Source organism: Microtus pennsylvanicus, chromosome 11 (assembly GCF_037038515.1).
Source record: "Microtus pennsylvanicus isolate mMicPen1 chromosome 11, mMicPen1.hap1, whole genome shotgun sequence".
Classification (NCBI taxonomy): domain Eukaryota; kingdom Metazoa; phylum Chordata; class Mammalia; order Rodentia; family Cricetidae; genus Microtus; species Microtus pennsylvanicus.
Window position 1 is genome coordinate 55766985 of NC_134589.1, and position 27906 is coordinate 55794890.

The 27906-nt window shown below is 42.7% G+C and overlaps 1 protein-coding gene across 1 annotated transcript in view; it reads left to right on the top strand.

Moving 5' to 3' along the window:
- Dnah9 (dynein axonemal heavy chain 9) overlaps positions 1-27906 on the top strand; it is a 328999-nt gene that overhangs the window by 272282 nt on the left and 28811 nt on the right. Inside the window, exons 57-61 of the mRNA XM_075992137.1 lie at positions 346-486; positions 4747-4917; positions 6256-6378; positions 14997-15190; positions 19987-20135. Of these exons, the coding sequence (XP_075848252.1) occupies positions 346-486; positions 4747-4917; positions 6256-6378; positions 14997-15190; positions 19987-20135 (778 nt within the window). The remainder of the gene's footprint in view (positions 1-345; positions 487-4746; positions 4918-6255; positions 6379-14996; positions 15191-19986; positions 20136-27906) is intronic.

Genomic DNA, 27906 nt, shown 5'->3' on the forward strand with positions numbered 1-27906 from the left:
TTCCTTCCTGGACTTCTACCATGTTTTACTTTATAGTGATATGCACTTCTTGGTTTTCCAAGACATCTTCCCATTAGACATGGGGCTTAGGGTTTTCCATACTTCCCAGCTCAAGGAAGTATGTCACCCTTAACTGATACCCTCACACTAGGAGTGTGTAATCTTTTGCACTTGGGTTCTACTAAGGAATATCATAGTGACTTTTGAGCATCTATCCGCTTAACCCTCCCTCCCCCAGTTCACTGCACTCTGTATGCAGACAGGTATCTCCTCACATGGAAGGCCCAGGCTGCTTCCCTGAAGTCCTGATTGGTTTGAACCATGAACTGCTATTTGTGTTTCCAGGTCCAAGAAGCCAAATCAACTGAAGTGAAAATCAACGAGGCCCGAGAGCACTATCGGCCAGCAGCAGCCCGGGCATCTCTGCTCTACTTCATAATGAATGACCTGAGCAAGATCCACCCAATGTACCAGTTCTCCCTCAAGGTAACTTTCACCTTGGGTTTTCCCCCATAATCATAATAATCTCAAAATAGCACTACCAACCTAGGGCACCATGGGAACTTACCCACATACTCCATTAGTGATGGCAGATCTTTAAGACTGAAGCCAGGGAGCAGCTACATTGACTTTAGACCTATGTGACAGACCCCTACCTCTTATATAACTTACTCTAACAGGAAAGGATGCTGCTGCAAATGAATCTTGGCCCCATCTGTTCAGTAAGCACATTGAATATCCATTAATACTGGACGGCACGCAGCAGAGGGTACCAGAGAAACAGAGGAAGTATAAGAAGCTATTCTGTCCCCAAAGAGCTAAAACATAATGGAGGAGATCCAAAATGTATATTGTTTTTATTGATGAAAGACCTACTCTAGCAATTAGGATGGGCCAGCATTAAATTACTTTTCTTATTATCCTAATATTCCCAAAGCTGCTACTTAGGGTTGTTAAAATACCCATAAAACTGAAGTTCTTAGCACATTTTAAGTGCTGACTAAACTTATCTTACTCATGAAAAAATAAAAACCTATAAATTTTGGGGACTCTCAGAAAGTACAGCTTATCCCCTGGTGTATTCATCAAAAGACCATAATTAAAGAGGCATTAAAATGTCGTGGGGTGGGGCGTGAAGTTCTGAACAGAGATTTGGATCAACAAGCAGAAAGATTGGGCACAGAGACAGACAGACAGACAGACAGACAGACAGACAAGCATCAGCATTCCCTCAGAATACAACATGCATGCACAAAGAGAACACACCTCAGTTCCATGAAATAGCTTCAGTTAAATCAACGTGTGGAAGCCAAGGCCAAGGTATAGGTTTGGTAACAAGAAACTGAGAAGTTGTCAGGCTTCCAATCCCTGAGGCTCATTTAATTGGCAATGGCATGTCTCCGTTTCCCAGTCTCTTTCTTATAGCCTTGAGTCTCTGCAGCTCAAATGAACTGTGTTTATGGTAATTTGTGGCTTCAAAAAGAAACGTAAGCTTATATTCTTATCATAGGAACATGCAAAAGAATTACAAGATAGTAAAAAGCCAGCATCAGAGTAAGCATAAGCTAACTATGGCATGCTGTCCTTAGTTGAGGTGTAGCTGACAATCACTCTAAGTACCAGGAACTTCCACGGCGGTGCTTTCTGGAAAGAAGAGTTCACCAGAAACCTGTGTATATGTGCTTAGAAGTATGTTGTAAGTTATACAGTGATAGCTTCTGAGGCAGGAGGCTCTGAAACTTGACTTCCAAAAAGGGAAGAGGTCACGTGGCATATTAGACCACCTGTAATGCCAATCTCATGGTGTGGAGGCACAGGGGTCATATATTCAGGACCAGTTTATTATGCAGAATTTGTCTAAAAAATGAAAAGACTTTTGATTCTCACATTGTTGTAAAGAATGACCAAAGACAGTTGTTTACTGACCCATTGGATCTTTGAAAACACATTTAAATGTGTAATGATTAAGTAGCTGAAAACATCTTGAGAAATAAACAACAGAGATGGAGAAGAGAAGGAGGGAGACAGCAGAGAAGGAGGGAGGAAAAGAGATAAAGGGAGAGAGAGAGACTCTTCTGGACTCCATGGGCATTGGACACAGACATGCATGCAGGCAAAACACCCATATAGAGAAAAACTTAAGCAAATAAATCTTTAAAAATTATAATAAAGAGATTTGAACCTAGCACCTAGTCCTAGCACTTATGGAGCCCTTTGTTTGATCTCTACACTTCAGGAAATAATGTCAATAGAGACTTCACATAACTCCAGTTTCTGGCTTCTTAGGAAGATTGGCAACAGCGCTCTCACTGCCCACAGGGTATGAATTTGCTGGAGCTAAGGCTGCTCTCCCTAGGTGCTCACGTGCCTTCTGCCGTGAATTCCCAACCCTTTCCTTTTTGGTCTTATGTGCCATGATCCTTAAAGCATTTGACATTTAACCCCCTGTCTAAGCACTCCTTAAACTTTTTCTAATAGCTCTCGGGCATTAGTGGCCCACAGTCAACCGCTCAGCATTTTCTAGTGCCTACTAAGACATGGATGGATTCTGGGGAATACAAGCATAGGACATGGGTGGATTCTGGGGAATACAAGCATAGGACATGGGTGGATTCTGGGGAATACAAGCATAAGACATGGGTGGATTCTGGGGAATACAAGCATAAGGGCCAGCCCTGCTCGCAGAGCGCTCGTCATTTTCATATAAGTGAGAAGAATTTATAAAAAATACTAGTAAGTGAAAAACTGCTTTAGCCCCTAAAAGCTCAAGAACAGCTGCTGGGGATCTTCAAGGAGAGCCAGAGTCCGTGACAGAACCTTCTGTGGGGAAGAGAGCTTCTGGAGGAAGCTAGGAATGTGAGGATCAGGCCCAGCCTCAGAACCATTCACACACCAACAGGGAGGAGAAACCAGCAGCCAAAATCCACCCAGTGTGAGGGAAAGGCAACGTGTACTCGGGATTTCTAATTTCTCTAGGTATTTTCCTGGATTGTGAATCACCTTACTCCCAATTCCGTGGCTCAAGGGTCTTTACTGACTGCTCCCTTTGGATGGAATTTTAGAGGAAACGGGCAGTAATGGCCCAGGGAAAGCTGGCTACCCCATTCTATGCACTCGCTCTGAGTGGAAGCTTTGCGTCCTCTAATGAGCTATTATTTTGTTTAAAATCTACTAAGGGAAGGTAAACCTCACATCAGGTTAGGTTAAGTATGGGCAGAAGATATTTGCTGAAGTCATGAGCAAAGGGAAAAAAAGCTCTGAGGGCTTCATTAACAAGAAACACCTCAGCACTGAGAGAGAGAGAGAGAGAGAAAGAGAGAGAGAGAGAGAGAGAGAGAGAGAGAGAGAGAAAGAGAGAGAGAGAACAAGTTTCATCTCACAGTCTTAAGCGAAGAACACTAGGGCTCAGACATACATGGCTTCCACTGAGGTCCTAATACTGATGCTGTAAAGACTAAAGGGCTTTATTTTCCTTCTTGGAGTCACAAAAAGGAAAAGAGAGAAAAAAACAGAGATCTGATGAACTGATAGTTAAGTCTAATTATAATATATTGGCTTTTATTCCCTTTCATTATTTGATCTATCCATATCAATGTAGCATCCCAAATAGTTATTTTCTAAGAAATCACCAATTTTAAAATGGTAGGTTATTGGTCACAAAATTTCTTTTTCATACCATGCCCTTATTGTAGTTTAGAGAAGAAATTTAAAGGGGGCTGTGTTCCTATCACTGCAGGAAAAGACAATGGGACAAAAAAAATACTTACAAGGACTTCTGAGAATGAATGCACAGCTAACAGAAACAAGCACGGCATCTGAGATTCTAATAGAAAAGGCAAGTCACAAACTGAAATAATTCTCGCTACCCATTATGTGCCAGGGTCAGCTTCAGAAAATGAAGTTGTCTGGAACATGTTCTCTATGCTCCAAGAATTATGTCATCGATTAGGTAGCATCACTAACTCAAATAGTCATTGCTGGCTGTATCATCTTTGTATTTAGGTAATTATCCAATCAAAACTTCCTGGATCATGTCCTTTGGCTACAACCCATTTGTTTCTCATTGATTGCACTCATCAACATTCAATATGCACATTTATGAAACCATTTTGTGTTGCTAATAAGATAGTGCCACAGTCTAGGTAAGCCATAAAGATGAGAAGTTGATTTTGGCACATAGTTCTTGGTCCAAGGTCTAGAGGCTAGCTCTGCTGACAGTCTGCTTGTTGGCAGAGTCTGGAAGCTGAACAGGACATCACTTGGTACTTCCTGTGTCCTACTCTTTCTCCCCTATAAAGTTACCAAGATTTAGTCATGGAAGCCCTACTGTTGATGACCTCACCTCCCAAAGTCCCCACCTCCAAATACCATAGTCAAAATAAGTGTCCACCCTCTTAAGAACTCGAGACAGAGTTAAATTCCAAGATGCATTTTGGGAAGGACTAAGAGCTAACATGATGTCTGGTGCCCTCAGAGGCTGTCAGATCCCATGGGATTAGAATTGCAGACAGTTGTGAACAGCCATGTGGGTGCTGGGAACCAAACCTGGGTCCCCTGGAAGAACAGTCCATGGTCTTAACCTCTGAGCCATCTCTCTAGTCCCTTATAGCATAGTGGTATCTTAATAGTATCTCTACTTAGCAGGAAGTGCTGGGAGAAGCACTCAATGAGTAGACTAGAAAATTAAAATAGTCTCCACAGGAAAGGGGGTTTTATAGATTGCCTATGATTCTTCTTCACTTCTAGGCCTTCAGCATTGTCTTCCAGAAAGCTGTGGAGAAGGCAGCTCCCGGTGAAAGTGTCAAAGAGAGAGTTGCCAATCTAATAGACAGCATAACCTTCTCGGTGTACCAGTACACCACGCGCGGCCTCTTCGAGTGTGATAAGCTCACCTACCTTGCCCAGCTCACCTTTCAGGTAAAAAGTAACTCAAAACTCTTTCCTCAAGTCATATTTACCATCAAGTCAGTAAACGTTAAGGAAACCTCGTTTGATGTCATTTCTCAAACAAGCTCAACCTGGCCAGTCCACATGTGCCCGTGCACTGCTAACCCACACTCTTAATTGGCCATTGTCCCACTTGGAGCAGACTTCCTGAACCAATCATTTAGCTTTTTCCTGCTGGTACTGGGTAATCTGGGATCCTTCTCAAAATGGTACTCCAGAAACCACACCTAGTCAATCAGATTGGCTCTGACCTAGCAGGGCTTTCCATGGCTGTAGCCACAGTACATCTGGGGAAGTTCTAACAGCTTGGGTTCCTAGGAGCTTGGAACTTAGGACTTCCTATGTCACTGCATCATCAGAAAGAGACCTTGATCTGCTGCTTAATCCCAACATCAAAAAGCCTTAAAACATCGCTCCTTTGTACATACCTTCCTTCCCACTTAGAATCAGGATTTTCCAATGTATAAGTAAGCGTATAGCACCGGCTCTATGAACCCAAGACCCCCTACAATGCTCAAGGTCAGATAGTCTGCCATGTATTTGTGCTGCTTTTATGTTTCAGTGTCTGAATTCGTGGGTGCACGCTAGCATGCCTGTATCACACTAATCCTCTTTATTCCCAGCTGCGACCCAGACAGCTTCACCTTCACAAAGAAACCTGGATCCCACCTCTCCCTGTGAATCATACCCACAGCCAAGCCAGAGGCTTTCCGCCGTACACACATGCCTCTCTAAGCCCCTCCAAGCCCCTGTTCCTTCAACCTTCCTTCCCTGGAAAATTCACCATTCCTGTTTTACTATCTCTGCCTCTTAGCTTCCCCAAGACCCCAAGACAGAAATCTTGGCTGGATTGATCTCCTCCTCCTTCCGCCTGCAAGTCAGTCCTCTACTTCAAAACCCCTTTCACATTATTGATTTCTATATACGTTTCTATTTTGCATATATTCATATGTCGCTTTGACACGCGCCTCAAATCATGTTGTTTGTATATGTGTCATCTGCTCAATTAAATTGCAGGCACATACTCCGTGGCACTTATGATTGATCTGTAATACTTGCTAACCAAGATATATAGTCATCCTCTGTGTGCATTTAAGTCGTGCTGGTGTTTGGGCTGAAAACAGATGCACACAGAAGAAATTTGCATGAATATACCCTTCCAATCCACCCTCTTTAAACAGCCAAAATTGATGGGCAAGCTCTCGAGCTAAAGGCAGCAGTAATTACGCCAAGTGACAATCCCCAAGAACTCCAGTCTCCGTGACCACAGCTGAAGAATCACAGTGTTATTTTTCCCCAAAACCGCAGATTCTCCTAGTGAACCAGGAAGTCAACGCCGCAGAGCTGGATTTCCTGCTTCGAGCTCCAGTCCAGACAGGAACCCCCAGCCCAATGGAGTTCCTCTCCCACCAGGCCTGGGGGGCCATCAAGGTCAGTACCGACCCCCAGTAAAAGTCAAGTTCTCTCCGAGGTTTGACTTAAATATGTGTCCTCATGACATCAGTGTGGCTCTCTGAGTTGGAACATGGAGTTGTGTTGAACTCAGGTGCATCCCTTCCCTTCCTCGTACCACCACAACAGTCCTATCCTCCCCAGCCTGCTGAGAAGAAACAAGCATCTTCTGGGCTGAGAGCTCTCTCTTTAGGACTAAACTGCTTTTCATCTGCCAAGGCTTAGGGCTGGAATCTGGGCTCCTCGGGCCAGCCCAGGGACTCTGGTGAAGATACTGTCCCACCGCTTCCAGAAGTCAGGCAGGAACTGGAGCTCTGCCGGGCATCTCTGTTGGTCTGAACTGAAACCCCAAGCAGAGAACCCTTTCCACCCTGCAACTATAGCACTTGAGTAGCTCATGTCTGTTGAGTTCATTGAACACACACTACTATTTCATCCTCTTGTCCATCTGGCAGATGGGTCTTGTTTGTTCCTGGGAACAAGAAACGCAGGTCCTACCCCTTATAAATAGCAAATCCAGGACACAAATCCATGCTGGGCAGATTAGTCTAGTTGGGATCTTATGGATGGTGAAAAGACCACAAACTGTAGTCTTTTCAGTAGGGATGGATTCCACATTCATAGCCAGGAAATGAGAGCTAAGTGACTTCCAGCTGCAGAGGGGCCACATGCGCACTCTATGTAGGCAGCTTTCTAGCCCAGACCCAAGGGCACACATGAAATAGCATGTTTTTAGGATGAATCCTACATATGATCTCCCATGTTTGTTCTCACATTGTAAAGATGTTTAATAGCATGAAAAAGTGCACATCTGGAGTAAGAGAATCAGCTTTCTCCAGATTTCGTACTCTGTTTTTTAAGGTAATTGTGTATACACAAGCAGTTAGAAGAAATGATTCCCTCATAACCTGCTTCTTACAATGTTTAATCCTCGGAGTACTGTCCTACAGTAGCATAGCCAGGAAACTGACGCTGAGATGGTCCCCCAAGCTTCCTCTGAGTTCACGGATCCCCACATTCTTTTATGTGTGTGTGATGTATGTACCTGTGTTTACTTAGCTTCATCATATGCATTCTCGGACATTTTATGAATTGATTTGGCTTGCTGTTGTGAATGGAATGCTCCTTTATTTCTTTCCCAATATATTTTTCCAGATTGGGCATGCATAGATTGAAATGATTACTACTATTAAAATCCACAAAGTCCCATCATTAGAAAGACTCCCGATTGGTTGTTCATAACCTCAACAATCTCCTCCCTCCCAACCAACCACCAATCTCTCTTCCATTTGCAGAATGATTATTACCTCAGGGATGTCATGTGAACAGTAGCACAGTATATAACCTCTGCGTATTAGACCATCCACTCATCCTAATTCCATTTAGGTTAATCCAAGCTGACTTATATGCAGAATGTGATCATTTATAAACATGCTGCCCACATCAAAGGACTCATCTTAGGAAATTCGTGGCTAATTCTGCTAATGTTACTGTGGCTCAAAATACTTCCCTACCTTCCATTCTAGAGAATCGGTAGCTAGTCTTTCTTCTTTCAGGACTGCGTTAGCTGCCTTCCTTGTTGGTACCGCAAGCACCTGACAGATAAACTTGAGTGCTTACGTTGGCTCACAGTGTGAGTGTACAGTCAGTCATGGTGGGAAAGTCTTGAGGTCGCTGGTCACATGGCATCCACAGAATAGAAAACAGGGACATGAATGCTGGTATTCTACTCACTTCCCATTTTTTATTTAGCCCAGTACTTTACATATGGAATAGCGCCTTATAACTTCAGGGTAGATCTTCCCACCTCACATAACCCAATCTAGAAACTTCTTTACGAGCATGCCAAGAGGCTTGTTTCTGTGGAGACTTTAAATCCTACCAAGTTGGCAATCAAAATTCACCATGCCCATTCTACTGCTTATCAAGTTGACAGCCATGATCTTCCATTGCTTGTTCCCAAAAGCTCTTGGCCCTCTCATAATGCAAGGTGTAGCCAGTCCATTTCTAAAAGTCCCCAGAGTCTTCAAGAGCCCTAACACTGTTGGAAATTATGAGACTCTTGTGAAACTCATGTCATCTCTTAACTGTGAGCTCCTATGAGGTAAAAAATAAATCACATACTTCTAGCACACAGTGACAAGGCTTTTGGTTCCATCCCCAGCATAGGAGCAAAATAAGCTTAAAACGAGTAAACATATGTTCAGCTCACAATTTTAGAGGTTTTTCTTCACGGTTTCTCAGTCCCCATTGCTTTCATCTTTGTTTCTTCTTGTTTTTATTAATCATTAGAATACAAAGGAATTGGTTTCATTATGGAATTTAAACATGTATTTATTATTATAAGAAAGATTCTCAGTATAGAGCCCAAGCTGGCCTTGAACTCATAATCTTCTGCCTTGTCCTCCTGATTGCTGGGATTAAAGACATTCACATCCATTCTCAGGATTCCCACTGCTCTTGGGCCTGTGGTGAAACAGTGCATCATGAAATGGAGGAAAGCTCATGGCAGCCAAGAAACAAAGAAACAGAGAGGGAGAGGCTGGTAGCCCTTCAGGGGCTGCACCTTGACGCATCCAGCTTCTTGTCACCGGGCCTTGGCTCCTAGAGCATCTGTCTTCTCTCAGTGGTTCCACAAGTGACAACCAAACTGTTTAGAATGAGTCTTTGTTAGATATTTAATACCTAAACCCTAACTATTATTAATGAGATAGTTTGCTTTCGTGTTGTCTTTGAAACCTGCTGAATATTTTACACATGTATACTCCACTCAAATGTTAGTCTTTCTTCCAAAATATTTGTATTCAGATTTTATGCTATTGTTGAAATCATTGACTCATACACTCAAATTGTTCCAAACATCCCTATGAGTTTTCTAATTACTAACATGAGTTTAAGTTTCTGAACTTAGCTGTAAAATCATTCAAATGAAATACAGTTGAACTCTGAGCCAGGCAAGTGGCATTTGCCTGTATAGCCCCAGCTGTTCAAACACTGAAGTAGGAGAATCTCTTGCGTTCAGGAGGTCAAAGATAACCATTAATACAGAAAGAAGAAGCTTCTTTTAAAAAAAAATCCTGCCAGGTGGTAGGTGCACATACCTTTAAACCCAGTACTCCCGAGGCAGAGGCGGGTGGGTCGCTGTGAGTTCAAGGCCAGAGTGGACTACAGAGAAAGTTCCTCCAAGATAGCCAGGGTTACAGGGTTTTTTAATTTAGCCTGCCTAAATTAAAAAAAAAAGTAAAAATAAAAAACCAGTCCCTCCATCACACTAACCCTGTGTCAAGCTCTCAGTAATCCTCATGGCCAGTGACTACCTTGCTGGACTTGGAAATCCTGACTCAGAATCTGCTGCCTTTATGGAAAATGTGTTCTAAAAGCAGTTCTGAATGAACCCATGTGCAGAACCAGAGCAGCAATGGAGATGGACAAATTAATACAGACCCTGAATTCAGGCATACCTAGGTCCAAGTGTAAGTGTGTGTGTGTGTGTGTGTGTGTGTGTGTGTGTGTGTGTGTGTGTGTGTGTGTGTGTAGCCTTTGGCATGTGATCTAACTCTTTGTTTCCTTATCTGAAAAATGACCATCATAGTGTCTTCCCGAAAGTGAATGATCAGTAGCCAGAATCTGCTGATGGCTGTGGTGGCGTTTGCTTCACGGGATGCTGTTGTCAAGCACTGTAAGCCGAGTTTCCTAAAATGACAGAAGTGTACCGCTGTGGAGCCTAGAAATCAGAAGTGATGACATAGGCAGGACCAGGCTGCCTCCAAATCCTCTGGGCCGAATTTGTCTTTGCATCTTCCAGTTTCTGGTAGCCTCGGCTTTCCTCAGTTGGGAGCCTGGAGACCCAGTCCATCTCCAACTGCACAGTTGGCACAAAGCTGCCTTTCCTCTCTGTGTCTCTGTGGCTTTCCCCTCTTGTAAAGGCTCCAGTCGTGGTGGATTACGGCCCACCCTCCACCCTAGAGAAACCATTTTAAGTTGAGTACACCCACAAAGACACTATTAATTTTTTTTTTAAATTTATCCTACTTGAAAGACAAACTATGCTGGGGGATAATACTTCAAATATATCTTTCAAAGAACAAAACTCATAAGAATCCTGAATATCAATTTCCCCCAGTATAATGGACATGCATGCTGTGGCTGATACAGGGGTGCCTGATAGAATATGTCCACAGAAAGAAAGCCTTGCAAGCACTGTGGACTGCCCAAATCCAGTTGACTTTCTCTGTGTTCTTTCCCACTATGCCCTCCTTCACAAAAGTGAAGAAATGGCCAAAAGCAATGGCGCTGCTGAGAATGAATGACTGTGCCTGTCTTTCCAGTCCCAGCAATTAGGAAGCCGAGGCTTCCACCTTCCACAGCTTACTGCAGGCTAGTATATAGATTCTTTCCTTCCTTCCCTTCACAGAACACATCCTCGGCTTGGCTTGGCTTGGCTTGGCTTCCCTCTGCTTTTGTGTTTTGTTTTGTGGGCTGAGCTCATCTGGCTGTTTAAAGTGTTCTGCAAAGGAGCAAAGCTTTCTCTCTCTCTCTTTCTCTGAGTTTGTTATGTGGAACAACAGACCCGGGTCCATCAAACTCAAGCACATCCTGGGATGTGCACAGGTGAGGCACAAAGCACTATGTGGTACGTGTCGCGGAAGCCTTTGATGAATGCTTTTCAAGTGTACGCTTGGATTTTAGCCTAAAGAAACAAACTGAGTATAATTGAATAGGAGATGATAAAAAAAACATTTTAAAAGATTCTATCTAATGAGGAAGGTTGATTGCCTTGCTTCCTTCCCCCAGAAGAACTAATAAGCCAGTAATGAATGACATTTCTGTGATAAAATCCTGCTTTTATTGTTATCCTTTGTAAGGCTGTTTGCAGTCCCCTCAAATGTTGAACTTTCAGGTAATGGGCATGTTCTGCTCTTCATTAGAAAAATCTCATCTGTGCCGAATTTCTTTGTTTGCCTTTGAAAAGGCCCCCGACTGCCACTCTGGGTGCCAATTTAGCACTGTTGTATTTTGCTGCACAATCCAAAGTAATTAGGTTAATTAGTCATTTCCATTTAGCTTATTAGAAGGCTAGAAATCCCGTTCCCTCATTTGGGAGATTAAATGGTGCAATTGTGTTCACCAAAAAGCTTCAAGGATGTGGTTTCAGACCCCATCCTGGCAGCTGGGAGCTCTGGTCATGGTGTAATTTGCTCTGTTTTGGGGAGACACAGTAAGGGTAATTGGGCAGGAAAGGGTTAGTGATGCCGCAGGCTGAGAAGTGGGGCAGCATGGATCTAGACAAGAGTCAGCTCCTCAGCACACAGAGAAAGAATGACAGCAGCTACGGCTTTGCCCAACCCTGCCCCAGCCCTGGCCTGTCTGTGGCTCTGCAGGAAGTGTCTATTAAACTTGTCCCAAAGGCTGCCCATGCCTGAGGAAGTTCTTGCCCACAGGGAACTCACAGTCTTTTGGGAATTAGAGACAAGGCAGTTGAAATCCAATAGCTACCAAGCCTCCATGGAAGGATCTTTTATGGTCTTCAAGTATGGTGTCTCTGCTTGAATGTAAGATATGGTGCTTGATCGCCTGGCCTCAGTGTTTGCATGAACAAACCCAAGTTCAAGTAAACTACAACTCCAGTGGGCTGCAATGGTGGTGCTGGGACTGAACTCTTGTCTCCCTGGGCCTTGTCCATTGTTCCTCCAAGCACCCCTCACCATTTGTCATGAAAGAAGATACTTCTTACACTATGTAGTTGGGGTGGGATTGGTCATACACAGAGCTCAGGTAAAAGGATGCTTGTTGGTCCCTACAGGAGAAGAGAGCAAACACATCCAGGCAGTGTCTGTGTCCTTCTGCAGCCTTCCTTTGTTCTTGTTCCCAGTAAGGATTCTCTGCTAACATCGTGTTTCTCACAGTCCCATCTCACCCTCAATGTTTTGGCTCATTTTTATCCTTCCCATAAAATGCTTTCTCATTTTCTCTGTCTTTGTGCCTACCCAACAGAAGCCTGCATGCCTTCCAATACTTCTATTATCTTCTTTCTCCTTAAGACTAAAAGCTACTTGAAGACACTTCATCTATTTTTTTCACTATTATATTCTGATGTTCTTGGAATGTAGTAGGACATTAGTAAATGTTGAAAGAATATATAAATGGATGGATGGATTCAAATAATGATAATAAGTTTGAGCTCCTTAACCTTCATTGCATTGTGCTTTAGACCCTCAGTCTACTGTTGGAGAAATGAAATATAAATACAGAGTAGAAGCATTGCAGTCACTGAATGTATAAGGGGGTGTGTCTGTGTCAAATCCCCCCTGAATTCATTTGCTTTATGACTCTATGGGAAAATACCTAACAACATAACTTAAGGTGGCAATATTTTGGTTCATGGCGCTAGAGGGCTCAGTTTATTGGGACGGGGAGGGTGTGAGGTACAGCTTGATTTACACTGTGGTAGACCAGAAAGCAGAGAGCAAGACAGAAAGTGTCCAGGAATAATATACCCACAAATACCTACTCCCACAAACCTTCTTTCAGCTAACCATTACCTCAAGTTTCCAAAATAACGCCATAAGTTGGGGATTAAAGTTTCAAAACAAAGCCTATATTTAAGCCATAATACTCACCCAAATTTTTATCGAGACTGAATGATACCATAGATCTACTAAGGCAGTATAATAAGGTTTACTACGCTTTGCATGCCCCGAAATGGACCATCTATATTACATCCCTTACCTAGAAGGTCAGAGATCTTTGCAGACAAAAGGATGGAACAATCTTAAGAGCCAGAGAAGACGATGGATAACTGCAAATAGACAATATTCACTTTCTGCACACAACAGGGTAGTTGCACACATACATCCACAGTGACTGAGACAGCACGCACAAGACCCATGTTGGCTTAGCCAGTCAAGACCACAGCATGGAGGGAGAGAGGTGGTCTTTAGTTCCCTAACTGTAGGTCTATTGGCTTTTGACAGCTGCTGGGAGAGGAAGATTAAATTTTCCTTAGGTGACCTCTGGTAGGTCTACCACATTCCAGGACAGGCACTGTACCCAAGAGTATATGGGCCACACAACTTGGACTCAGTTTGGGGGTAGAGGGAGAGAGAGAGAGAGATAAAACAAAGTTGGGTGTGCATGTGTTACAGCTCTGAAGGGGAAGGTAGCCTGACTGTCAGGAGTCAGGCTATACCTATGCCTGTGAAGGGAAGGTATCCTGGCTACCTACAACCCTGGAGAAAATGCATCCTGACTGTCAGAAGCCAGGCTATACCAATAGCTGTATTCTGGTGAGAGATGGTTTCCCCCGCAGACATGTAGCAATCCTGGTCCTCTCAGAGAGAGCCATTACAGCTCAGCACTGCTCCGTTCTGCTTAGAGAGTTTCCAGCAGAGCTGCCCGTCGCTTCTCTGCTCTGGTGAAAGTTGTTGCTTCTCTACTTCGCTCTGCTAAGGGAAAAACCCTGGCAGAAAGGTAGGACTTTGCTCCTGCCCTGCTGGTGAAAATTCTTACTTCTCTGCTTCACTCCACTAAGGGAGTTTCCTAGCAGAGATGTCCATTGCATTTCTGCTCCACTTCACTCTGATAGAAGACCTTCACCCAAAATTCATTCAAAAGATTTATTGGGAGGGAGGAATCCAGGAGAGTGACTGCCTCTGCAAGGGTGGAAAATGGCAGCTCCCAATTGAACAGGCACAGAGCTTATATAGGGCTTCTTAGGGTGAAGTTTTTTCAGGGTGAAGATTTTTCAGAGTGGGAACAGATTGGATTTCAATCCCTGAGCCTGGACAAACTCAGAGACTGGTTGGATTTCGTGCTCAGGGATTGGTTGGTTTCATGCGGAGGGATTGGTTGGTTTTCCTGCTCAGGGATTGTTTCATGCTCAGTTGATTGGGGGCAGAGTATGTTTCTTTGACTCTGCTCTGTTTGATGATTCTGAACTTGACTTTGTAGAGACTTAACAAACAATAAGCGTGATCAGCACAAGCAAAGGAAGGAGTCAAGCTTAGTGAAGATGAGAACAGAACCTTAACTGAATCAGTAGAGTCAGACACACACCCAAGGTTGATGTAGGAAAGCTCAAATGGGATGGGATGGAGAAAGACACCTCACAGAAAAGCATTAAATGAAGAAGTGTGGTCCCCATGCTCTGTATTTGAAGTTGATGCTTACAGACTAGACAGCCCATGGAAATGGGTGGGCATTCTAGAGACGTGTGAGAGATGGATGGGCAGAGTGTGGTGGTACCGTGGGTATGAAAATGTTAAGAAGAGCCTATGGCATAAGTGTTATGGCTCTGTGACCCAAAAACCTAGAGCACCTGCTTTGACCCATTTCCCATGTAACAGTGTATGGCTGGGTGTGACCCAGTCCCAAACATTTTATTTACAATGTCTGTATTATACTGGTGGGCAGTGTGTTAAGAATGAACTTATGTATATTTTTCCTCTTTCTTTTTTCTAAGATCCAAGACACTAGAGTAGATTATAAATGATACCTGTTTATGTAAAGGATGTCACGTGCCTCTCAGTCCAGTGCAGTGCAAATCCTAGCTTCCTAAGGAACTGTGTTTTAGAACAAGATTCTCTGACATTCCCTAGGCACTTTCATCAATGGACGAATTCTGCAATCTGGATCGAGACATTGAAGCATCTGCCAAGAGCTGGAAAAAGTTTGTGGAGTCAGAGTGTCCCGAGAAGGAGAAGTTCCCCCAGGAATGGAAAAACAAGACATCCCTGCAGCGTCTCTGCATGATGAGGGCCATGAGACCTGACCGGATGACCTATGCCATGCGGTAGGGGCAGGCCACAGGCTCTGGGAAAGCATGTCTACAGGGCAATCTCAGGAAAGCCAGCCTGGCATAGCTGAACTTCAAGGCCATGTTCATATAGTAATGGGCACCTTTGTACCAAGACTAAAACCCATGAGACAGACTGCCTTGGGTAGGCCTCTGTTATAGGTATGCCTCTGTTATCTTGATGTCTTAATAGAAAGTTTGGGAGGAGATACTCATCAATATCAGCATTTAAAAAGATGCCAATCACCTGTAATAAGAAGGAAGATGGAGGGATCCAGAAAGCGTATGGAGATTCTTTTAGCATCACAGAAGCATAGAGTGAGGTGGTTATAACTTTAGATGGATAAATGAGTGGCAGAGAATTGATAAGGATATTTGACTTCTATCTTCTCAATCAGTTAAATTAGTGTGTAAGGAGATGGCAAATTGAATGTCTGAAGAGAATGGAAGAAGCTTGAAAAGAGGTCTGTGGCTGGAGAAATGGGGAAGCACACCATGCAAGTATGAAGACTAGACTCTGGAACCTCAGAACTCACGCACATGCTGGATGGTTGTGACAGCCCTGCTATATAACACCAGTAAATGAGCTCAGAGACGGGGAATCCTAGATTAAGCCAAAATGTTCATGAGTGAGACTGGTTTGAGTATCAGGGTAATTGTAGCCTCATAAAAAGAGTTTGGCAATGTTCCTTTCATTTATATTGTGTGAAACAATTTGAGGAGTATTGGTATTAGTTCTTCTTTGAAAATCTTTTAAATTCTGAGCTGAAACCATCTGGTTTTGGGCTTTTATCGGTTGGGAGACTTTTGATGACTGTTTCTATTTCTTTAGCAGTTATAGGTATATTTAATTTACTTATCTGGTCTGGCCTTGATTTAATTTTGGGAGTGATATTTATCCAAAAAGTTGTCCATTTCCTTTAAGTTTTCCAATGTTGTGCAGTACAGGTTTTTGAAATATGACCTGGTGATTCTCTGGATTTCCTCTGTGTCTCTTGTAATGCCCCCCTTTTCATTTCTGATTTTGTTAATTTGGATATTCTCCCTCTACCTTTTGGTTAGTTTGGATAAAGGTTTGTCTATTCTGTTGATTTTCTTGAAAAACCAACTCTTTGTCTCATTGATTCTTTGTATTGTTTTCTTTGTTTCTATTTTGTTGATTTCAGCTCTCAATTTGATTATTTCCTGCTGTCTAGTTCTCCTGGGTGAGTTTGCTTCTTTTTGTTCTAAAGTTTTCAAATGTTTTGTTAATTCACTAGTGGGGGATTTTTTTCCAGCTTCTTTATGTAGGCATTTAGTGCTATGAACTTTCCTCTTAAAACTGCTTTCATTGTTTCCCATAAATTTGGGTATGTTGTGTGGTCATTTTTATTGAATTTTAGGAAGTCTTTAATTTTTTTATTTCTTCCTTGACCCATTGATGATTCAGGTGAGCATTGTTTAATTTCCATGTGTTTGTGGGCTTTCTGGAATTAGTGTTGATGTTGAATTCTAGTTTTAAGCCATAGTGATCTGATAAGATACATGGGGTTATTCCAATTCTTTTTTTGTATCTGTTGAGGTTTGTTTTGTTACTGAGAATGTGGTCAGTTTTTGAGAAGGTTCCATGAGGTACTAAGAAGAAGGTATATTCTTTTCTGTTTGGATGGAATATTCTATAGATGTCTGTTAAGTCCATTTGAATTATATTATCTGATAGTTCTCTTATTTCTCTGTTCATTTTTTGTCTGACTTACCTGTCCAGTGGTGAGAGGGGAGTGTTGACGTCTTCAACTATTAGTGTGTGGGGTTTAATGTATGTTTTAAGCTTTAGAAGTAAATGTTTCTTTTATATATGAAGGTGCCCTTGTGTTCATGGCATAGATGTTCAGAATTGAGATTTCCTCTTGGTGTATTTTTTCCTGTGACTAATATGAAATGTCCTTCTTTGTCTCTTTTAATTGATTTTAGTTTGAAGTCTATTTTGTTAGATATTAGGATAGCTACACCAGCTTGTTTCTTAGATCCATTTAATTGGAAAATTTATTTCCAACCCTTTACCCTGAGGCGATGTCTGTCTTTGAGGTTGCAGTGAATTTCTTGTATGAAGCAGAAGGATAGATTCTGTTTTCGTATCCTATTTGTTAGCCTGTGTCTTTTTATAGTGAGTTCAGTCAATTTGTATTAAGGGGATATTAATGACCAGTGATTGCTATCTCCTGTTAATTTAGTTTTCATTGTTGGCAATGTTATTTTGTGTGTTTTTTTCCCTTCTTTGGGATTTGCTTCTGTGAGATCATCAATTGTCTGTGTTTTTGATGATGTAGCCAACTTCCTTGGGTTGGAGTTTTCCTTCTAGTACTTTATATAGGGATAGGTTTGTGGCTAGGTATTGGTTAAATCTGGTTTTGTCATGGAATATCTTGCTTTGTCCTTCTATGGTGATTGAAAGTTTTGCTGGGTACAGTAGTCTGGGCTGGCAACTGTGGTCTCTTAAGGTTTGCATAAGGCTTGACCAGAACCTTCTGATATTCATTGTCTCCATTGAGAAGTCAAGTGTAATTCTGATAGGTCTGTCTTTATATGTTACTTGGCCTTTTTCCTTTACAGCTCTTAATATTCTTTCTTTATTCTGAATGTTTAGTGTTTTAATATATATATGGCTAGGGGATTTTTTTGACCCAGTCTATTTGATGTTCTGTAAGTTTCTTTTATCTTCATAAGCATATCTTTCTTTAGGTTGGGAAAGTTTTCTTCTATGATTTTGTTAAACATATTTTCTGTGCTTTTGAGTTGAACTTCTCCTCCTCCTTCTACACATATTATTCTTAGGTTTGGTCTTTTATGGTGTCCCATATTTCCTGGATATTTTGTGTTAAGCTTGTGTTAGATTTAATGTTTTCTTTGACTGATGAGCCTATTTCCTCTATTGTATCTTTAGCACTTGAGATTCTCTCTTCCATCTCTAGTATTCTACTGTTTATGCTTGCATTTGTGGTTCCTGGTCATTTTATAATGATTTCTGTTTATATACTTCCCTCAGCTTGTGTTTTCTTTATTGTCTCTAGTTCAGTTTTCAAGTCTTAAATAGTTTTTTTCATATTCTTGATTGCTTTTTCTTGGTTTTCTTTAAGAGATTTGCTGATGTCTTCCAATTTTTTGTTTGTCTTTTCCTCCATTTCTTTGAGGGGATTTTTCATTTCCTCTTTAAGGGCCTCAAACATTCTCCTAAAGTTATTTTTAGGTCATTTGCTTTTGCCTCATCTATATTTGGTTGTTCAAGTCTTGCTGTTGCAGGGTCACTAGTTTTTACTGGTGTCATGTTGCTCTTTGTGGTGTGGCATGTGTTCTTACTTTATCTACCCATCTTTTCATCTGATTGGTATAGTTGGGGCTGTCTGTGACTCTGGAGATCAATCTTCCAGGTGCCAGTGGAACCAAGGCTCAGATGGTTGCTACTCGTGGTGCAGTCAGTGTGGTGGTTCCAGTCACCCTGTTGGTCACCCCGTATTCCTGGAGGTCACTTGGCACTCCCAGGGTTTGCTCTGCTCCTGTGGAGTTCACTGTCTCAGGCCTACTCTGGCCTAGGTCACTGGCTCAGTCCTCTATTTAAAAAAAAATCATTGGGTAATACACATATGGGGGTGAGTCATGTAGGGTGTTTATTATACCTCAGAACATTACTTTTTAAGGATAGGAATTATAAGATAGGAATATTAAGACACTAGATAGGAAAGAAATGGGAAGAAGAATGGGCTGATGGGAAATAATCAGAGGAGCCAGAAATTGAAATTCCTGCACTTTCCATGGCACTCGTTCAGGCAAAGGCTTGTTGAAATAACGATATAGTACCAATGACTATAAAGATTGAAGATTTGGGTCTGAGAATGAGCTGTTTCAGACTTACAAAACTATTCCCAGGTACTGACAAAGATTGAAGGGCGGCCATAAACTGTGCAAAGGAGCAAGTAAGGAATGAAAATCAAGTGATCTGAGGTCTGTCCACACATGTTGATGTCGCTCAGGCTGGAGGAACATTCATGAGCCAAGAGCCCAAGTGTTGAATGAATGTGGAAAGTACCAAATGGGATGATAGGTAGCAATGCTGTGCATGGCCAGTGGAAACAGCCAGGAGAAACGAGTCTCGGTGAAGCCACACAAGAGGAAAAGTGTGGACTTGAAGATAACTATTAGACCATGAATACTATATGACCACTGCCCACCCTGAGATCCACCTAGTGTAAGAGAATAAGCCCAGCTGAGAAGGATACAGGAGAAGCTATGTCTCGGGGAATAGCAGAAGGGTCAAGAAACGTCAGGAATTCGTCTAGACATCTAGTAGGCTGGAAGGATTTGCTTCACACAAAATGGAATACTTTGGGGAAGAGCACTGTGGGCAGGAGTGCAAGAAAAACCAGTGACAAATAGAATATCCAAGAGTCCTGTGGGACCTTAAATCTTGGGCATGTTGGCACATCACGGAGATATGGAATAGGTCAGATTTAGCTGCCCATAGTCATTCAAAGGCGTTGGTCCTAGCAGTCTCCAAAAAGGTGAGATGATGTGAGAAGATACCAGGTCTACAGAGGGAGGCAGCAATGGTCTGGTTGGAGAGCAGTCAGGAGCCCAGATCTAAGTGCATGGATTGGAACTAGTAGTACAGACAGTATGTCTTGACAAGTTGTGAACTTGAAGCCAGTCCTAAATCTTTAACAATCAACCTCATGAGTGTGAATATGCCTTTTCATTTCTAGAAGCCGCGGCTTCTCAAATGCTATGATTTTTGGACTGATATGCATGCTTATCTCCTGCAGAGACTTTGTTGAGGAGAAGTTAGGAAGCAAATACGTCATGGGAAGAGCACTCGATTTTGTAGCCTCATTTGAAGAGTCGGGACCAGCCACTCCAATGTTTTTCATCCTGTCTCCAGGGGTGGACCCACTGAAAGATGTGGAAAACCAAGGTGAGGAAAGCTTGCTTTAGAGCCAAGATTGGCAGTAGTCTGTGCCCTTTCATTCACTGGGTCTATTGCTTTCTCTTTTCTACATTCAAGGTTCACTGTGTAAAACCCGACCTTCGCAGGCCAGACAGAAGTCAGGGTTACTGCTAAAGCAAAGCCACAGCATTATGAAGCAGAGAGAAGATTGGATTTCTTTGTAGCCATTCTGTGTAGACCTGTGACTCATGCTGTATATAGTATGAATAGGGCATCTGATTTTGTCATTTAGTGTGTAGATACCTTGTCTCAGAATCAACTGCTAAAACGATTGAATTGTCTGGCAACCCCTGTCAAGTTCATCCAGGGCAGGAAAAATAGGTCAGCAGTTAAGAGTGCTTGCTGCTTTTGCAGAGGTCCTGAGTTCAGTTTCCCAGCACCTACATCAGGTGACTCCCAAACACCTGGACCCCTAGATCCAGAGAATGTGATGCCCTCTTCTGGTCTTCACGGGCACCACACTCAGTATACACCCACAAAGATACATACACATAACTAAAAATAACAATTAATATCTTATTTTTAAAATTATATTGATCATAAGTGTAAGAGCTTGTTTGGGAACTATTAATTATATTCTTTTGATCTATGTGTTTCTGCATGTCAATACTAACATTGGAGCTTTATGATAAAATCTTAAATCATAAAATGAGTCCTCCAACAGTTTTCTTTAAAATTATTTCAGCTCCTTGGAGTCTCTTGTATCTCCATAAAACTTTTAAAATTATTTTGTCAAGTTCTGTAAAAATTAAAGTCCATTCAGACTTTAATAGGGATTTTTGCAATTACCATGTAAGTCAACTGGGGACATGTGGCTACCTTAACAATATGAAGTTCTCAGTCTGCTTTCCTGTACCATCCAGACCACTGGCAGTGGTGACACCACCCCCTATGGGATGCCCACTTACATCCATCATCAATCAAGAGTATGCACCACAGACTTCTCCATAGACCAATCTGAGGGCATTTTCTCAATTGAGGTTCCGTCTTCCGAAATGAGTCAATTCTGTGTCAAGTAGACATAAAAACTAGCCAACACACCCATAGCCTCTGGATTTTGGTTCAATGTCATGATCTCTAAATATCCTCAGAAGAATTTTTTTTTTGCAGACACTTAAACTCATGTGAAATTCCACTTTGTTTCATATGTAAATGAAGATTTTCTTTGAGTGCTTCCAGTTTTTCCTAGAGTTGCAAATTCCCTTGAGAAAAGAAATAAATATCATTTATAATTATCACTAGCTTCATACTCATTCTCTGTGTTGAAAGGCATTCTCTTTTCGACTCTAGAAGGCATTCTTACTAGAGTTATTAGCATCCTCTTACAATATGAATGAATTCTATTTTAGCTTTCTAGGAAGCTGATATTCCTGGTGTTATTTTCTTGACATTCCACCTTAATTATATATATTTTAATTTCACTTATTTTCCATTTTCATTTTACTGGCACACATCAGAAAAGAATCCCTAAGAAATAACATTTCTGAACCCTTGTTTGACCTCAGATTTGCTGAATAGTTTTTTTTTTTCCTGGCTACAAAATTATTTCTCCTTAGAACTTTGGCTACACGGATCTGCTGTGTTCTAGAAGCCTACTTTGTTTGTGAGTGAGCATAGGTCGCATTTCTTGGTTGGTGACCCATTTTTATCCGCTGGGAACTTTGGAATCATCTGTTCTGTGTTCTGTTCTTTCATGAGCTGTATCTACCTGTGGGTCTTTTTTGCTCACCGGCTCAGCTCTCAGCATGTCTGTTCAAGGGAGAGTCACACCTTTCTTTGGCTTCATTCTATTTTGGTAAATGCCAGCAATAGTTACCAAGAAGAAATCAGTTATCTTAAATGGCCCTTCCCCAGTCCTATCAAATTGTCTCGATTTCTCTTTGGATTCTGCAGAATGGCCATAATCTCTCACCTGATTTATGAAGATTACCGCCTGACTCATTTCCGCCCTTCTCCCCCGATAATCCTTTGCTACTCTGTGGACAGAGTCCCCTTGGTAAATCTCAAATCCTTTAATATCACTCTGCTTAAAGCGTCCTCAAGGACTCCCATCATCCTAAAGGTTAAGTCAAGCATCCTTCATCTGATCACAGTAGCCGTACAGTCTGGCCTTTCTGTCCAGTCTTGGACCTCACCTGCCTCCAGACTCCCTCGTTTAGCTCCCCGGCTAAACAAGGCTATTGTAAGCATTTCAGCCAAAGACTCCTTTCATCTGAAATATTCTCAACAGTGCAGTATTTACTCATTGTCTTAGTGGTGGTTTCTATTGCTGTGAGGAGACACATGACTACGGCAACTCTTACAAAGGAAAAGCATTTAATCGGGTAGGCAGCTGACACTTCACAAGTTTAGTCCGTCATCATCATGGCAGAGAGCATGGCAGCTGGGAGCATGGCAATATGCAGGCAGGCATGGTGCTGGAGAATTCTGCATCTTGATCCAAAGGCAACAGAAAATGAACTGTCCCATTGGGTATGGTTTGAGCATACATGAGATCTCAAAGCCTGCCCCCACAGTGACACACTTCCTCCAACAAGACCATACCTACTCCAACAAGGCCACACTCCAAATAGTGCCACTCTCTTTGGGGGCCATTTTCTTTCAAATCACCACATTCCACTCCCTGGCCCCCAAAGGCTTGTAGCCATATCATAATGCAAATGTGCATTCAGTCCAACTTCAAAAGTCCCCATGTTCTATAACAGTCCCAAACTTATTTTAAAAACTCTAAAGTTCAAAGTCTCTTCTGAGATTCAATTTCTTAACTGTAATCTTCTGTAAAAAAAATCAAAATTAAAAAGCAGATCATATACTTCTAACATGTAAAGGCACAGGATATATATTGCCAATCCAAAACATAAGGAAGGGAGCATAGTGAAGAAATACTGGACCAAAGCAAGACCAAAATCAGCTAGGCAAACTCCAAACTCTGTATCTCCATGTCTGATGTCAAAGTGCTCTTCAGATCTCCAACTCCTTTCAGCTTTGTTGACTGCAACACACTTCTTTCTCTTGGGGTGATTCCACTCCCTGTCAGCAGCTTTCCTCAGTAGGTACCCTATAACTCTGGCATCTCTATCATCTTGGGGTCTCCAAGGCAATCCAGGCTTCAATTTTACAGCTTCACACAATGGCCTCTCTGGGCCTCCATTCAGGAACATGCCTGGCCTCATCAGCTTTCCTTAATGGCTCCTTGACTCTAAAGCCAAACCACATGGCTGAAGCTGCCAAGTTCTGCTGCTTGCTGGAGCTAGAACATGGCCCTTTTGTTCAATTATATCATGGTTACCATCACTGCCTAAGCTTGGCTGTCTTTCAACTTGCTCTGTAGACCATGCTGACCTCAAACTCAGAGATCTGCCAGCCTCGGGGTACACCAACACCTGGTTCTAAGTTTTTCTTTAATTCTTTTTCACAAGTTGGAAACATGGTCTGGCCTTTCACAGCAATACCTCACTCCTAGTAGCGACGTCTATCTTTGTTAGGGTTTCTGTTGCTATGAAGAGACACCATGACCATGGCAACTCTTTTTTTTTATCTTTTCAAAACAATTATATTTGCTGAACAATATAATTAAAACATATATTTTTCTTCTTATTCTACCTGTGTAATTTCTGAGATAGTCAATAATTAGTAGCTTAATTGTTCATACTCTGCATGACATGCTCATTTTGTGACTTAGTCACCTATGCTACTTCTTTTTTTCTTATGTAAACATTTGTTTAAGTTTTATTTATTTATAAGATTTCTGCCTCCTCCCCACCACCGCCTCCCATTTCCCTCCCCCTCCCCCAGTCAAGTCCCCCTCCCTCATCAGCCCGAAGAGCAATCAGGGTTCCCTGCCCTGTGGCAAGTCCAAGGACCAACCACCTCCTTCCAGGTCTAGTTAGGTGAGCATCCAAACTGCCTAGGCTTCCACAAAGGACCATGGCAACTCTTATAAAGGAAAATGTTTTATGGAGTGGCTTGATCAGATGGAAACAGGAAGTTGACTATCTCACTGGGTATGGCTTGAATGTATATGAGACCTCAAAGCCCACCTCCACAGTGACACAATTTCTCCAACAAGACCATGCCTACTCCAACAATGCCATACATTTTAATGGCGCCACTCCCATTGGGGGCCATTTTCTTTCAAACCACCACACTCATCCAGCAAAGATCAGCTTGTCCTGACCTCATCCTTGCATGGCCACTTGCTTTTTCATTTTGTAGTCTCGCGGCATCCTGAATATTTGTGTCACACCGCTTAATACAATTCTAATTTAATCATTCTTTCATTGTTGGATGTTATGTCTGCTTGCCTGCTTGTCACTAAGCTCCATGGGGTCAGAAACCATGTCATCTTGGCCCTCATCTTACCAGAGTCTCACAATGTGACTAGTGCAGAGAATTCATTCAGTAAATATTTGTTAAATGATTTAATGAATGAATATCGTAAGACCTTTATCATAACTGTTATGTTCCTGGCTTCCATACGTTTACAGAACTCGGCCTTCCTTCTATCCACAGGGGCTTTGTTGGTTCCAGGTGAATAAATTTAGTTTCCTCATTTTCATTCACCGTTCTCCCTTTGAAAGCTTTCATATACTCTGTTGATGGGCAATTTTGTTCTTCGCCAATTGACCTCCAACTATTCCATCATGTTATCTGAAGCGGTCCCGTCATCTCAGGCAGATTGGCCCCTCCCCAATCTACATTGTTTATCTGTCTCTGGCTGCACTGCCTCAGCCTTGCCCGTGGCTTCATCTTAATGCATACGTCTGGAAGCATATTGCTGTTCATCAACAGGAGATCACTTAGGCACCTGGGCCCCTTTCTTTTCTTACAGCCCTCCCTGATTTCCTGATGCTTTGATTTATTTTCTAATCTTCCCATTTAGACACAGATTCTGGGCCTACATATTTCCCATTTCTTGAATCTAATCAGTTTGTCTGATGAGCCCTAGTTCTTGTTTTGAGTCCACACAGCTGACCCAAGCAGTTTCCCCAATCACCCTTAGTACTGGCATATTAAGTACTGTCTCCTTGCTTGGTTTCACAGTCTGTGTGTCGGATAATTTATCATATTCCTCTGCTTAGACCCTTAAAATATTAGTATCCCCTTGCATCCTAGGCAGCTGCCTTATACTCTTAACTCTTTCGTGGCTTTTCTCCTTTGTCTTGCTATGGCAGTTGCTAGCACTGGGCGTTTAAAACCCCGAAAGTCAGGTTGGGGATTTGTTTCCTTGTCTTCATCTAATTCTCTGCTGAAATGTGTGTCCCCTCATACCAATAGATCTATGAGTCCACTCAGCAGCAGAAGCTTGCCTCTGAGCCTCGGCAGGGAGTCTATACTTTTCTGGTACTTTTTGCCGCTGGGACTCCTCCAGGATGCCCCACCCTGAACACTGGAACAGGAAAGGAAAGGAAGGAGGGAGAAGCAGGAGGAGGAAAAATAAGAGGACAAATAGGATGGGGACAAGGACCCGGAAGAGAGAGCTGACTCCGTACTTCCTGGCCTCTGAGCGTGAACACTCCCACCCCTGTTACATCTCTCCTAGCACGCTCTGATCACTCCCTTAACGGCACTTTAATTTCACCCGTCCTCTCTCTTGTCTCGTAGCTGTCTTCACACGTTATTTTCTCCTTTCCTCTTGTTTTCTATCACCCAACATGCCTCCCTAGCCCCTCAGGTGACCGCGGGGATAAAAATGAAATCTCTGATGTGAAAAGACTTTGAAAAGTTAAAAGCGGAGCAGCGTGTACAGCGCGATAATGACAGAGACTCAGCTTCTGTTCTCCAAGGCGGTGCAGCGCGCTCCTTCCCTCTCATCCCGTCACATCTTTCAAAGCCAGCTACGTCTTTGTCCACACACAGACCTCTTCTCTGGCCTCTCACACGTCTGTGGCATGGTCTTGCTTGGTCCCCTTGCTCCTTTGTCCAAGTACGTGACTTTGAAAAGATGAGCTCAGCTGCTTCTATTTTGTGATCAGAAAGCAGATGTCCAGCTCACCTTTGGCTTCTTCTGCATCCTCTTGTGTGTTCAGAATGGCAAGCTGGGGACTGGAAAGGTAGCTCAGTGGTTAGGTGCACTGGCTGCTCTTCCAAAATGGCAAGCTCACAAAGATTAGGGTAGGCTGCCACTAGGTAAGTTCAGAGGCACAGGTTTCATCCAGCATCTTTGCAACGAGATTATCAATATGTTACTTAGGTCTCTCTTCGGTGTTTTCTTTGAGAGGCAGTGAAATGTGGGTTAGATGAGCCAAGACTGGCCTCCAGAGGGCGCTGTGAAGACTTGTATTGTTTTTTGGTGATGAGAGAACTCATGCCTTCATGTGCCAGGGAGCAGGAGGGTAAAGAGAAAAGTTGAAGATTCGAACAGACGAACAGACCGTATTTAGAGAACAGATTGATGAGGAGAAAGAGGATGCCCCTTCTATTAAGGGGGGGGGGCGTACACAGGAAAGGATACAGTGGCAACCAATCGAAGGGGCTCCTGCCAGAGGAGAACATACGAGATAGAGAGGAGAGAGGAAGCAACTTGCTGGCAACAGAGGGAAGGTTTAAAAACAGAGACAGGGGGGCTGGAGAGATGGCTCAGTGGTTAAGAGCATTGCCTGCTCTTCCAAAGGTCCCGAGTTCGATTTCCGACAACCACATGGTGGCTCACAGCCATCTGGAATGAGGTCTGGTGCCCTCTTCTGGCCTGCAGGCATACACACAGACAGAATATTGTATACATAATAAATAAATATAAAAAATTTAAAAAAACAGAGACGGGGGATGACATACATGAAAAGCTTTTCCCAATAACGTTGAAGCAGAAGGCCTCGAGCTTGCGGCAGCACCAGTTCACCAAAGGCATCCGTTAATTTTCTCTTTTACTAACTTTTGGGTTCAAATTGAGTTAAGGTGTCTAACAGTTCCAAAATGAAGGCATAGAAGGAAACAGTGGAGTTGAAGATTTTATGAGATCATGGTTCAAGTTCAGCAATATTGGGTACATACTAAACTAAGCCAAAATGGTAAAGGTGAAGATAAGGGGAGAAATGGAGGAAGCATTAACCTGGAAAGTTTGATTGAAGAAAAGTAATAGGTGGAGAGGAAGAAAGATGGAACCTGGGAGTCAGCTGTGATAGTCTTGAGACTGTAAGAATAACAGCTTAGCCACGCAACCCTTCTCAAGGTTGGTAACATCCTGAGTGCATCCCTAGCGAGGGTAGCAGCAATGGTGCCAAGGGCCGTTCTCTACGGTTGAAGAAAATAGGGAAGGCAGGTGTTAGCCAACTCATCGGCATTAATGACAATGATGAAACAGAAATCAAGTTAAGCCCTTCATAAAAGTTCGTCTTGCCAGAAATCTGGTAGGAAGCACAGAACACAAAAAATAGTCACCAAAAGGCACATGTATCAGAAGAGGGGGCTTTTTCTAGCAAGTAGCAAGAGAATTCTAGAAAACCGTTCCCCTGTCTCAGAACACTGTAGGTATATGGCCCTTGAGAGTAGCCTCCTGGAGCTCTGGGATCCTCACAGCATCAGTAGGGAGATGGAGCGCTGCAGAAGATAAACGGGCTCTGCAGTCCTTGGAGGTGGCATAGCCATCTAGAGAGGCAGACAGGTCAGAAATAGGAAAGCGGGTCACGCACAGTAAGGTGAGGGTGGAAGTCATCTCACAAGCACTGTGAATGTGAACCTCATAGGAACATCAATACCTCAGGGCACTTTCTAATAACCTACATGGTACCTATGGGCCTCA